This window comes from Schistocerca gregaria, chromosome 3 (assembly GCF_023897955.1).
Source record: "Schistocerca gregaria isolate iqSchGreg1 chromosome 3, iqSchGreg1.2, whole genome shotgun sequence".
NCBI lineage: Eukaryota > Metazoa > Arthropoda > Insecta > Orthoptera > Acrididae > Schistocerca > Schistocerca gregaria.
Window position 1 is genome coordinate 852,916,382 of NC_064922.1, and position 13,683 is coordinate 852,930,064.

The 13,683-nt window shown below is 41.3% G+C and overlaps 1 protein-coding gene across 1 annotated transcript in view; it reads right to left on the bottom strand.

Annotated features, from left to right (window-relative positions):
* Nucleotides 1-7,595: 7,595 nt before the first annotated feature.
* Nucleotides 7,596-13,683, bottom strand: part of LOC126354801 (uncharacterized) — a 55,494-nt gene continuing 49,406 nt past the window's right edge. The window contains exon 5 of the mRNA XM_050004717.1: nt 7,596-7,902. Coding sequence (XP_049860674.1) covers nt 7,823-7,902 — 80 coding nt within the window. The 3' untranslated portion in view covers nt 7,596-7,822. The remainder of the gene's footprint in view (nt 7,903-13,683) is intronic.

Below are 13,683 nucleotides of genomic sequence, written 5' to 3' on the forward strand. Positions count from 1 at the left end.
GAGGGGGGGGGGGGGGTGTCCTGTGTTGATGGTTCTTTGTACTAAGTCAGCTGGACTAGCTGGACTGTGTACTGAGTGGCGAATACAGAGGGTGGCGGTGCTGTCTATCTCTAGTTGTTTAAATAAAGACAGGTGCATCATTTTGAAAAGTTGACGTTTAGTGAGCAGGGTATTTTAGATGGATTATTATTTAGAGAATAATAAGAGTTGTTCGCTTCTATGGGCAAAAATGTTTTGAATTATTTAGGTGTGCTTCACATGTCTGCAAGCTGTGCAGTGACTTGTTTGACGGTTTACAATTAGCTAGCGTGAGTGTAAAGACTTATACATGAGTTATGTAGGAATAGTTTGCAGGTTTGTATGCTGTGGGGGCATGTCAGAGCGTGTGTTCTGTGATACATATAATCGTTCCCTAAATAAATTGCTCCCAAATAAATAAAGTACACTCTTTCCTCCCTCCATCAGCCTCGTGTGGGCTGAATCCTTTTACCACCCGCCCCCTAGGACGTGGTGGTGGCGATACGCTTCGTTTTCAGCAATTTTCTTACGTTGGTGAGCTTTGTTTACTGGCAGATTTCAAACTTGGTGCATGATCGTAGGAGGAAGTGGTGGTCGGGTGGATGAGGTTAGTACAAGTGTCCTTTCTTTATGCGCAATTTCTTAGGTCGGTAGCAAAAGCGCAAGCGACCTGTCTTTACTGCCAGAATTCAAACTCGGCGAGGGTTCCTAGGAGGAAGTGGCGGTCGGGTGGCTGAGGTTAGTACAAGTGCCCTTTCCTTACACGCAATTTCTTAGGTTGGTAGCGAAAGCACAAGTGACCTTTCTGTACTGACAGAATTCAAACTCAGCGAGTGTTCCTAGGAGGAGGTGGCGGTCTGGTCATGGAACAGTAGTTGAAAGTAGGTAGTTGAACACCTTTGCATACGTATATGAAATTGTAAATTGAATTATTTAATATGATTAAAATTGAAGTGGAATTAAGTAATTAGGTAATTGATAGGTTAGTTGCGCGATGTGGGTGTTAGCATATTTACAGAAGACTAGGTCCATCGCATGTATGGAGACGACGATCGAGGATGTGTGACGTAAGCGAATCGGAAGTCCGCGGGGGCGAGGCGAGGCGTGGCGCGCGTCTGGTTATAACGCACCGACAGAGAGAGTCAATTAACTTAGCGTGCGGTCTCGTGGCTACTAAACGTGTTCATGTACAGTCATGGCGGTTTCAACTCTCGAGCAAAGTTTGGCACGAAACGTGTGAGAGGGCATTCTTGATCGTACAAAGAGGCGTGGCGGATGGCGCCGTGGTGTCGCGGTATATGGCGTGAGGGTGGTTTGGACAAAGCAAGCGTGTCAGTTCCTGTCTGTCAGTGGGGAAATTGCAAACTTTAGGACCGAAATAGCTTCTAGCCGGTCACGTGACAGAACTTTAGATCTCGTAGCAAACATCGCGGACCATTGTGTGAGGTCAGGGAAGATCCCAGTGTTCCAAAAACCAACTTTGGCGCGAAAGGTGTTCTTTTGTCCGCGACTGAGACACGTGGTGGAACGTGGACCGATTGGCGGGTGTCTGACGTGAATATGGACCTGTTCGAACCTGTCCAGAAGAACAACTTTGCCGCCAGAAGTGCGAGAGTGCGTTCTCTGTCCAACACGTGCTGGATCGAATGGCCGACCGTTGTGACGTAGCCATGGACTGGTTCCATCCTTTCCAGCGTTAAGTGCTCACCAAAACATGTTTACTTAAGGCGACTGGTGTGGCGGTCTCTGCGACGCCGGTAGCCGGGGGCTGGTCGCTGCCTACCTGGCGCGCGGGGCCTCGAAGAAAGCAGAGGGCCTCAGACGGCCGTGCGTACGTTAGCTGCGCTCTGCAGTTCGTGGTGAGAGCATCTTGAGGACGTTTACTAAGTTTTTTGGGACATACCTGCATGGCTGTAATGCCAGAAATAAAGTGTTCTTTTCCCACCTTGTGACTTAAGGTAGGACAAATGATGAGATTTTAATAATATAGCGGCGGAAGCATAAGTGACCACGAAAATTCAAACTTGGTGGACTTAGGTTAGAGGATGTGGCCCAATTGACCTATCTTTCAGCCAAATGCCGCTATCTTGGATGACGTCATGCGCTGTTGCCAAGTCTACACGCCGTCATCTTGGATGACATCAGCATCGGCATCTTGAATAAATTTGGCAACAATGCAGAGTGAAGTGACACGAACCTAGCTCTACTACTGTCACCATCAACGTATTCTATAAGTCTATTTATCATCGAAAATAAATGGTAAGATCATTTATGCTCTTTGTTTACGTTATTTCACTGTATTTCCTTTATACAAGGGTGTTTCAACACATAAAATTTTTTTACCTTAAACTAAAGATGTTGTACGTGGCTGCCATTGGTTATCTTGCACACATACCATTGGAAGTCAGTTGCTTGCAAAATTCGCTGTAGAATTGCAGGTGCAACTTGCGCAGTGGTGGCATAAATCCTTGTCCTAAGCTGAGGTAGAAAAGTTGGCACAGGAGGTACAAACACATTAACCTTTATGAATCTCCATTTAAAAAATCTAGTGGCGTCAGGTCTGGGGAAAGTGGGGGCCATGCAGTTGGCAGAACATGATCAATCCATTTGACCTGGAAAGCGGTTAGTGAAGGGAAAAAAACCAGACGTAAGCACCATCTTGAAAGATTTCGTTCTTGGTCATCCTCACCGATGTGTGGTATTAAAAATTGTTGTAACACATCCAGGTACACTATCTCATCGATGGTTCTCTCATAGGAAAGAAGGTGGCCGTACACTTTGTTCTTGCTTCAGGCACAAAAAACGTTCAGTTCAGGGCTATCACGAACATGTTGGAATGTTTGATGTGGATTTACACTGCCCCAAATCCTGCAGTTGTGTGTGTTAACCTTGCCACTTAAGTGAAAAGTCGACTCATCAGACAACATGAGTTTGTCTAAGAAATGTTCATCCTCATGTAATCGAGTGCACATATACACACAAAAGCTCTTGCGAGCAATTTTATTGGTGTCTTTTATTGCTTGTGCTATCGTCAATCTGTACGGTCTCAAATGCAAACGGTTTCTCAACACACGCCATACAGTCATATGTCGGATTTGCAGTTTGCGAGACGCATGCTTGGTCGATTTCATAGCGTTGTTGACAAAACGTTGTCTCACTCGCACAAAGACGTCGTCAGATGTGCTTGGATGACCTGATGATTTCCCATATCTTACCGAGCACCCTTTTTCTACAAGACATTTACACCACTCATACATTGCAGGCCTACTAGGAGGATCTTTATCGTACTTGGTACGGAAATTAAGCTGAATTGCTGTCACCGACTTCGATGCTTCAAACCAAAGCACACAGCTAGCATGCTCAGGTTCAGTGAAGGCGGCCATCTTAAATTCAACTGCCGCTAGCGCTCCTTACGGTGCGATTCGGCACTGGCGAACTACGCCAGGCAAAACTGGATGTATTTCGCTACGCGCTGCAATCATCTCTGTAGGCGCTATGAATTAATTTCAATGAATTTTCAAAGTTGTAAGTCCTTTATGAAACACCCTTTACTTACAGGGACTACTTTTATCTACGCAACCCTGTGTATTGTGTATGTTCTGTAATAATAATAATAATAGTAATAATAATAAAAATAATAACAGAACAACGACCAACTGATCAGATCTACATCTACATTTATACTCCGCAAGCCACCCAACGGTGTGTGGCGGAGGGCACTTTACGTGCCACTGTCATTACCTCCCTTTCCTGTTCCAATCGCGTATGGTTTGCGGGACGAACGACTGTCTGAAAGCCTCCATGCGCACTCTAATCTCTCTAATTTTACATTCGTGATCTCCTCGGGAGGTATAAGTAGGGGGATGCAATATATTCGATACCTCATCCAGAAACACACCCTCTCTAAACCTGGCGGGCAAGCTACAGCGCGATGCAGAGCGCCTCTCTTGCAGAGTCTGCCATCTGCCATCTCCATAACGCTATCACGGTTTCCAAATAACCCTGTGACGAAACGCGCCGGTCTTCTTTGGATCTTGTCTGTCTCCTCCGTCAACCCGACCTGGTACGGATCCCACACTGATAAGCAATACTCAAATATGGGTCGAACGAGTTTTTTGTAAGCCACCTCCTTTGTTGATGGACTACATTTTCTAAGGACTCTCCCAATGAATCTCAACCTGGTACCCGCGTTACCAACAATTAATTTTATATGATCATTCCTCTTCAAATCGTTTCACACGCATACTCCCAGATATTTTACAGCAGTAACTGCTACCAGTGTTTGTTCCGCTATCATATAATCATACAATAAAATAAAATAAATATACATATAATAATAAAAAATAACAGGATACCCCAGTCAGAATTAGAAAACATCAAACAACAAGTACAACAAATACTGGAACAAAATAATGTGCAACCAGAAGAAGAAGAAAATATAGTAATGGACTCCTGACATATATAGAATACAAAGACACAAATACACACATTAGACCATTCTTGCATAGACCACCAAATAGCCCACAAGTCGAAACAACAATAACAACTATCAACGCAATCATACACAACAAAATAAATGAAAATACAACTACGGAAGAGTTACAACTACTGATTTATATAGGAGCACTCACTACACTAAATATACACACTAGGCAGAGATCAGAACAAACCAACACACAGAAAAAACCCACAAAACCAGCATGGCAACACAGGCTACAGATCAGAACAGAAAAACTGAGAAAAGACATCGGACAGCTAAAACAATTTATAAGAAATGAAATATCAGACAAAAAACGAAAAAGGTTAGGTAAAATCTCACAATAAGAAGCGATAGAGCAATTAGATGAAAAGAAGCAGCTAAACAAGCATTGGGCAAACGACTTCGAAGATACAAAAAAAGTGGAAATAGAAGGAAACAAAACCAAACACTCAACACAAACCAAAAGAAATTTTACCAGACAATAGATAACACACACATTAAAATAGATAATCCACCAAACATAACAGACATCAAACACTTCTGGAGCAACATATGGTCAAACCCGGTACAACATAACAGGTATGCACAGTGGATACAAGCAGAAACAGACACATACAAGATGATACCACAAATGCCTGAAGTGATAATTTTGCAACATGAAGTCACCCGATCAATTAATTCTACTCACAATTGGAAAGCCCCTGGAAAAGATAAAACAGCAAATTTCTGGCTGAAGAAGTTCACCTCAACACATTCACATCTAACTAAACTATTTAACAGTTACATTGCAGACACCTACACATTCCCTGATACACTTACACATGGAATAAATTATCTGAAACCTAAAGATGAAGCAGACACAGCAAACCCAGCTAAATATCGCACCATAACATGCCTACCAACAATATACGAAATATTAACTTCAGTCATTACACAGAAATTAATGACACATACAACACAGAACAAAATTATAAATGAAGAACAAAGAGGCTGTTGCAAAGGAGCATGAGGATATAAAGAGCAACTGATAATAGATGAATAGGTGACATATCAAGCTAAAACTAAACAAACGTCACTACACTACGCATACATTGATTACCAAAAAGCTTTTGATAGTGTACTCCACTCATGGTTACTACAAATATTGGAAATATACAAAGTAGATCCTCAATTGATACAGTTCCTAAACATAGTAATGAAAAATTGGAAAACCACACTTAATATCCAAACAAATTCAAGTAATATCACATCACAGCCAATACAGATTAAGTGTGGAATATACCAAGGAGACTCATTAAGTGCGTTCTGGTTCTGTCTTGCTCAATACAATATTACTGGAACATACCAACACAAAATCACACATTTGTTATACATGGATGATCTAAAACTACTGGCAGCAACAAATCAACAACTCAACCAATTACTAAAGATAACAGAAGTATTCAGCAATGATATAAATATGGCTTTTAGAACACACAAATGTAAGAAAAATAGCATAGTCAAGGGAAAACACACTAAACAAGCAGATTACATATTGGATAACCATAGCGACTGCGAAGAAGCGATGGAAAAAATATATGCCTATAAATATCTAGGATACAGACAAAAAATAGGAATAGATAATACAAATGTTAAAGAAGAACTAAAAGAAAAATATAGACAAAGACTAAAAAAAATACCGAAAACCGAATTGACAGCAAGAAACAAGACAAAATCTATAAATACTTATGCTATACCAATATGGACCTAGTCATTTGGAGTAGTGAAACGGAGTAACACAGACCTAGAAGCACTCAATACACTTACACGATCACAATGCCACAAATATAGAATACATCACATACATTCAGCAACAGAAAGATTCACAATAAGCAGAAAGGAAGGAGGAAGAGGATTTATAGACATAAAAAAACCTACATTATGGACAGGTAGACAATTTAAGAAAATTCTTTATAGAACGAGCAGAAACTAGCAAAATACAAAAAGCAATCACTCATATAAATACATCAGTTACACCATTGCAATATCATAACCACTTCTACAACCCTTTAGATCACATAACATCAACAGATACGAAGAAAGTAAATTGGAAAAAGAAAACACTACTTGGCAAGCACCCATATCATCTAACACAGCCACACATCGATCAAGAAACATCCAACACATGGCTAAGTAAAGGCAATATATACAGTGAGACGGAAGGATTCATGATTGCAATACAGGATCAAACAATAAACACCAGATATTACAGCAAGCATATTATTAAAGATCCCAATACCACAACAGATAAATGCAGACTTTGCAAACTACAAATAGAAACAGTAGATCACATCACAAGTGGATGTACAACACTAGCAAATACAAAATACCCCAGAAGACATGACAATGTAGCAAAAATAATACATCAAAAACTTGCCATACAACATAAACTAATAAAACAACACGTTCCCACATACCACAAAATGTACTGGAGAATGATGAATACAAATTATACTGGAACAGAACCATTATAACAGATAAAACAACACCACATAAGAAACCTGACATCATACTCGTCAATAAAAAGAAGAAATTAAGACAACTAATCGAAATATCCATACCCAACACAACAAATTTACAGAAGAAAACAGGAGAAAAAATTGAAAAATACATCCAACTGGCTGAGGAAGTCAAGGACATGTGGCATCAGGATAAATTTGACATTATACCAATTATACTACCAACTACAGGAGTCATACCACACAATATCCACCAGTACATCAACGCAATACAGTTACATCCAAACGTATATATACAACTACAGAAATCTGTAATTGTTGATACATGTTCAATTACCCGAAAGTTTCTAAATGCAATGCAACGTATACCATACAGTTAAAAGGAAGTCACGCTTGATCAAGGTGTGTGTCACTTTCCATTTATAACCAGACATAACGTCTGTGAAAGGAAAGAAATAATAATAATAATAGTAATAATAATTAACAATAACAATAATAATAATAATAATAACACTCTGCTATAAAATAGTATTAAAGAAAACAGTAAGTGCTCCTGCATTTCTTGCACGCTGTGGTATGTTGTAGGTTCTTACCAGTAATTTTCTCCATTATTTACTCATACTCATGCCTGTATTTCATTCTGCACATAAACAAAACTTCTCTCACATAGTACAATAAAACGGAATCACGGTCTACTGACAAAAACGCTACTGTTTATCGACACACGCTCAGTGTAGAAATACTGTAGTGACACAGAACAGTGGAGACACGTGGGACACAGGCCATATGTCCAGCGTAGCAGACAGAGCGGGCGTCGCCCCGACGATCAGTCGTAGTAGTACAGCTGCTCCTGCGTCACGTCCATATAGTAGCTGAGCACCACGCAGAAGGAGTACAGCAGCACCGCTGCGAACAGCACACCAGGACTGGTGATTCTAATTGCACCAGCTGAGCACGTCCACCAATCATTTACACACGTTATGAAAAACTTTAGCGGTACTAATTACAATACTAACAAGTCTATTCGTTATCATACAACAAATACGAGGGTCACTCCAAAAGAAAAGCACACTATTTTTGTAAAATTACAGTTTTCATACTGCATGTGTGAAAGTTTTACAGTGTGCAGATACATCCTTCCCGCTTGTTTTCAAAGTTAGTTCAACCTGTTCCCGTGACTGGCGCCGTCACAGCACGTCTTCAAGATGGCTGCTACACTTGACGTTCGTCAGAAGCAACGTGCTGTCATAGAATTCCTGTGCTGTGAAAACGAGACAGTGGGAAACATCCACAAGAGGTTGAAAAAGGTGTATGAAGATGATGCTGTCGATCGCAGTACAGTTAGTCGGTGGGCAAACGGGTTACGTGATGAAAGTGGGCACGGCAATATTGAGGATTGTCCTCGCAGCGGCAGGCCTCGTACTGCACACGCTCCAGACAATGTGCAGAGAGTTAACGAATTGGTGACTACTCACAGACACATCACAATGAAACGAATTGTCACGCAACGTTGGGATAGGGAAAGGAATTGTTTGCAGAATACTGAAAGTGTTTCCATTAAATAAGGTTTGTGCCAGGTGGGTTCCCAGTATGTTGACAGTCGCTTACAAAGAAACAAGAAAAACGATATGCAGCGAAATTTTGGAACAGTACGAGAATGATGGAGATGAATTCCTTGGAAGAATTGTGACAGGTTATCAAACATGGTTCCATCATTTTTCACCAGAGATAAAGAAGCAACCAGTGGAGTGGCATCATAAAAATTTAGCCAAGGAAAAAAAAAAATTCAACACCACACCTTCTGCTGGAAAAGTTATGGCTATGGTGTTTTTCGATTCCGAGGGACTCTTGCTTGTGGACATCATGCCAAGTGGAACCACCATAAATTCTGATGCGTATGTGACGACACTGACTGAGTCATGTTCGACCACATCGGCTAAAGAAGGATGTTTTGCTTTTGCACGACAATGCACGGCCACATGTCAGTCAAAAACCATGGAAGCGATCAGAAAACTCGGATGGACAACAGTGAAACACCCACCTTACAGTCCTGACCTGACTCCATGAGACTATCATCTCTTTGGGAAACTGAATGACTCTCTTCGTGGAACAAGGTTTGAAGATGATGATTCCATTGTGCATGCTCCCAAACAGTGGCTCCAACAGGTTGGTCCAGAATTTTACCGTGCGGGTATACAGGCGCTGGTCCCAAAAATGGCGTAAGGCAGTTGAGAGGGATGGAAATTATGTGGAGAAATGAAAATATTGTTCCTAAAGGATGTATCTACACGCTGTAAAACTTTCAAACATGTAGAATAAAAGATAGATTTAAAACAGATAGTGTGGATTTCTTTTGGAGTGACCCACGTACCACTTTAACTTACATAAATGGTCTGAATGCCTGAATCTTCATTACAGATTAAAACTCTGTACCGGGACGAGACACGAACTCGGGACCTTTCCCTTTTCTCGGCAAGTGCCTCTACCGAATGAACTACACAAGCACGACTCAGGGCTCCTCCTCACAGTTTTCCTTTCGCCAGTACCTCGTCTCCTACCTCCCAAACTTCTCAGTTTTCCCGAGTTCGAGTCTCGATCCGGCACACAGTTTCACTCTCCCAGGAAGTTTCATATCGACGCATACTCCGCTGCAGAATGAAAATTTCATTCTGGCGCCCAATAACTTTGACATCCACCTGTTTCAGAATCATACAAGGCATTCTGCACTCTAACATACTGAGGCATCTCGAACAGAATAATCTCATCCAACCAAGTAGTACGGATGCGCAAACGTCGCTCAAGCAAAACCCAAGCTTTTCTCATACGACTTCCAGAAAGCCATAGATGAGGCTGTCAAGCAGATGCCGTATTTCTTTATTCCGAAACTCATTTGACTCGGCACCACAGAGAAATGCATTGGTGAAAGTACAATCATTTGAGATGTCAAACGAAATTTGTGACTGGACCAGTTTAATTTGTCGTTTTTTTTAAAATTATACAACTTTGATTAAATTTTTTTTCGAAACAATCGGCAGTCATGAATATTTTTCAGTGAAAACTGTATTTTTGTGCCGGCCGAAGTGGCCGGGCGGTTCTAGGCGCTACAGTCTGGAACCGCGCGACCGCTACGGTGGCAGTTTCGAATCCTGCGTTGGGCATGGATGTGTGTGATGTCCTTAGGTTAGTTAGGTTTAAGTAGTTCTAAGTTCTAGGCGACTGATGACCTCCGAAGTTAAGTCGCATAGTGCTCAGAGCCATTTTTTTGTATTTTTGTGTGCAGCATAGGGCTGTATTCTGTTCATCATAAGAATAAACCTGATGTAAACATTTCTCCATGTATTGTTCCGCGTTTGTTTGAATTTCATTGGATTTCGTTTCACGTGGAGCGGAAGCCAAGCTGTGATCAGTATAGTTACGTACGATCATAAGGATCGTTGTATACTGTGTTACATGGATATAGACTGCGCGATAATGCGGGACAACAGCTTTACCGGCGCATTAAACTGGGACAGCGCTGGCGAGCGGTCCAACTAACCTGCAATAATGTGAACAGTTGAAGTTCAGACGTAAAAAGAGACGAGCAAAGAATCTACAGGGTGGTCCATTGATAGTGACCGGGCCAAATATCTCACGAAATAAGCATCAAACGAAAAAACTACAAAGAACGAAACTCGTCTAGCTTGAAGAGGGAAAACCAGATAGTGCTATGGTGCTATCCACAACAGTGGCGACTATTTATTGACTCCAGTAAAACCAACTTGAAAGCAGTACCACTGCATAATGGCAATGCATTTCCATCTGTACCTTTGGCTTACGCAGTAGACATGAAAGAAACTTATAAAACCATAACTGTGCTACTGCTAGAGATAATCAAATAGAAGCATCATGAATGGCAGCTTTGCTGTGATTTAGAAGTTGTTGCACTTCTTACAGGTTTACGGGCTGGAGTCACGAAATACTTCTTCTTTTTGTGCATTTGGGGCAGCCATGACAACAAGAACCACTATACAGTCAAGGAATGGCCTATAAGGAAGTCATATGTTCCTGGAAATATAAATGCGGGCAATACCCCATTGGCTGAGCCCGATAAAACCATTTTGCCTCCCCTTCATATCGAGTTGGGCCTTATCAATAACTTTCTAAAAGCTCTGGATAAAGGAAATGAGGCCTTCAATCAGTTAAAACAAAAATTTCCCAAATTACGTCAGGCAAAGCTGAAGGAGGGTATATTTGTTGGACCACAAATAAGAAAATCACTGAAAGATACAATCTTTGATACCAAATTCACATATATCCAATTAGCTGCTTGGTCTTCTTTTAAAGAAATTGTGAAGGGCTTTTTGGGTAACAAAACAGACAAAAACTATATTACCACTGTGAATGATTTGTCGGACAAGTATAAGAATATGGGGTGTAGAATGTCACTTAAAATTCACTTTTTACATTCTCACCTTAATGTATTCCCTGAAAATTTGAGAGCCGTAAGCGATGAGCATGATGAACGCTTTCACCAAGACATTCTTACAGCGGAACACCGTTACCAAGGCCATTGTAGCCCTTCGATGATGGGTGACTATTGCTGGGGTCTTGTTAGGGAGAGTGACGAAACGGTACACAAAAGAAGAGCTCCGTCGTCGCATTTTTCAAAAACAAAGACGATTAAAGGTGAAAATATCTTCTTAATTAATTTGGACCTTTTATTGGCATCATGCTCATATACACATGCAAAATAGTATTGATTTCAAACGTTCTAAATGTATATTTTTGTTTGACTTAATTGTGTCAATTTTCGCTTTTACCATTTTTCATTCTGATGCATCTAGGAAATGTGACGTCATAGAGAGAAACTGATTTTATCAGTGTATTCAGCACCCCAAAATTAGGTAAATCCACCCATTTACAAACCAGATTCAGAAAAAAAGGTCAATTTTGTTAACAAGTGTTGTTTTGTCGAGTGTTTCAAACAGTCGTCTGCAACTCTTTCTCTCTTCAGCAGGAGTCCCAAATAGATGTCCCCTCCCTCCCCCCTCCCCCCCCCCGCCTCCAGCTCCCCTCCCTCCCCCCCTCCCCCCTCAGCCAGTGTCGGAAGGTGCAGTATCTCCTAAGGCATTACGAAACTCGAAACTTGCGAAAGTACACATAGATCCTATGCAACACACGTAATGGGAAGACACAGGATGGCTGGAAATATCGTGATATGCAACTTCAGGCAATCACACTCTGCACACGGCGGCAACAAAACAGGGATGGCCGCAGTTCCCCAGCTGTAGTTGACAGTTGACCGGAAGTCTGCTGCAGTGCCCCTGACGTATTATTTATGTACCGAGTCGCGCCTATCACGAGTTTCGTTCTCGTTTACACGTCGACGCCTAAATTCTGTATGTTACGAGAGCTGTCTGCTGTGTAGTCTGACATCTAACTGGTGAAAGTGAAGCTATGGAGGAACATCCTTCTTCACACCTGAAATATACTAATAGAATTAAGTAATTTGCAATAGCAATAATAATAATTAATGACCAAAATAGTTTAAATAAACCAGGCGATGCCGAGGGAATTACGATGGGAAATTAAACACTACACATAGTAGATGAATTGTTCTATTCAGGCAGCAAAATAATTGATGGCGGCTGCACTCGAGGGGATATGAAATGCACACAAGCTGTAGCATGAAAAGCGTGTCTAAATTGAAGAGTTAAGGTATTTTTATGGACCTATTTTCTGGCGTGTAGCCTTACACGGAAATAAAATGTGGATAATCAAAAGCTCAGACAAGAAGAGAACAGTAACTATGAAATTTGACTCTACAGATCTTGAAGATTAGACGGGTAGATCAAATAACTAGTGATGAGGTAATGAATCCAACTGGGAAAAAAGAAATTTATAACACAGCTTGTCTAAAAGATAGGATTAATTCATAGGACATACCACGAAGCATCAGGGAACTGTCAGTTTGACTGTCGAGGGAAATGTGGGGTATAAGAATTGTAGAGGGGGCCAATGTTCGAATATAGCACACTGTTTCAGGTGGATGTCGGTGGGAGTATCTAGGCACAGACGAAGAGGCTTGCATATACTAGACTAGCGAGGAGAGGTGCTTCAATCCAGTATTCCGACTGATGACATCAACAACAACAAGAATAACAACAACGACCAAAGTAAATGTACTGCTAAGAAATTAAAGAACAGGAAAAATGTTCTCCAAACACTTCAAAACGTCGACGTTGATTTGCTCGAGTAGATATAAACACAAAGACACATCAAACACACGACTGGCTATTAAAATTGCTACACCAAGAAGAAATGCAGATGATAAACGGGTATTCTTTGGACAATTATATCATACTAGAACTGACATGTGATTACATTTTCATGCAATTTAGGTGCATACGCCCTGTGAAATCAGTACCCAGAACAACCACCTATGGCCGTAATAACGACCTTGATACGTCTGGGCATTGAGTCAAACAGAGCTCTGATGGCGTGTACAGGTACAGCTGCCCATGCAGCTTCAACACGATACCACAGTTCATCAAGAGTAGTGACTGGCGTATTGTGACGATCCAGTTGCTCGGCCACCATTGACTAGATGTTTTCAATTGGTGAGAGATCTGCAAAATGTGCTGGCCAGGGCAGCAGCCGAACATTTTCTGTATCCAGAAAGGCCCGTACAGGACCTGCAACATGCGG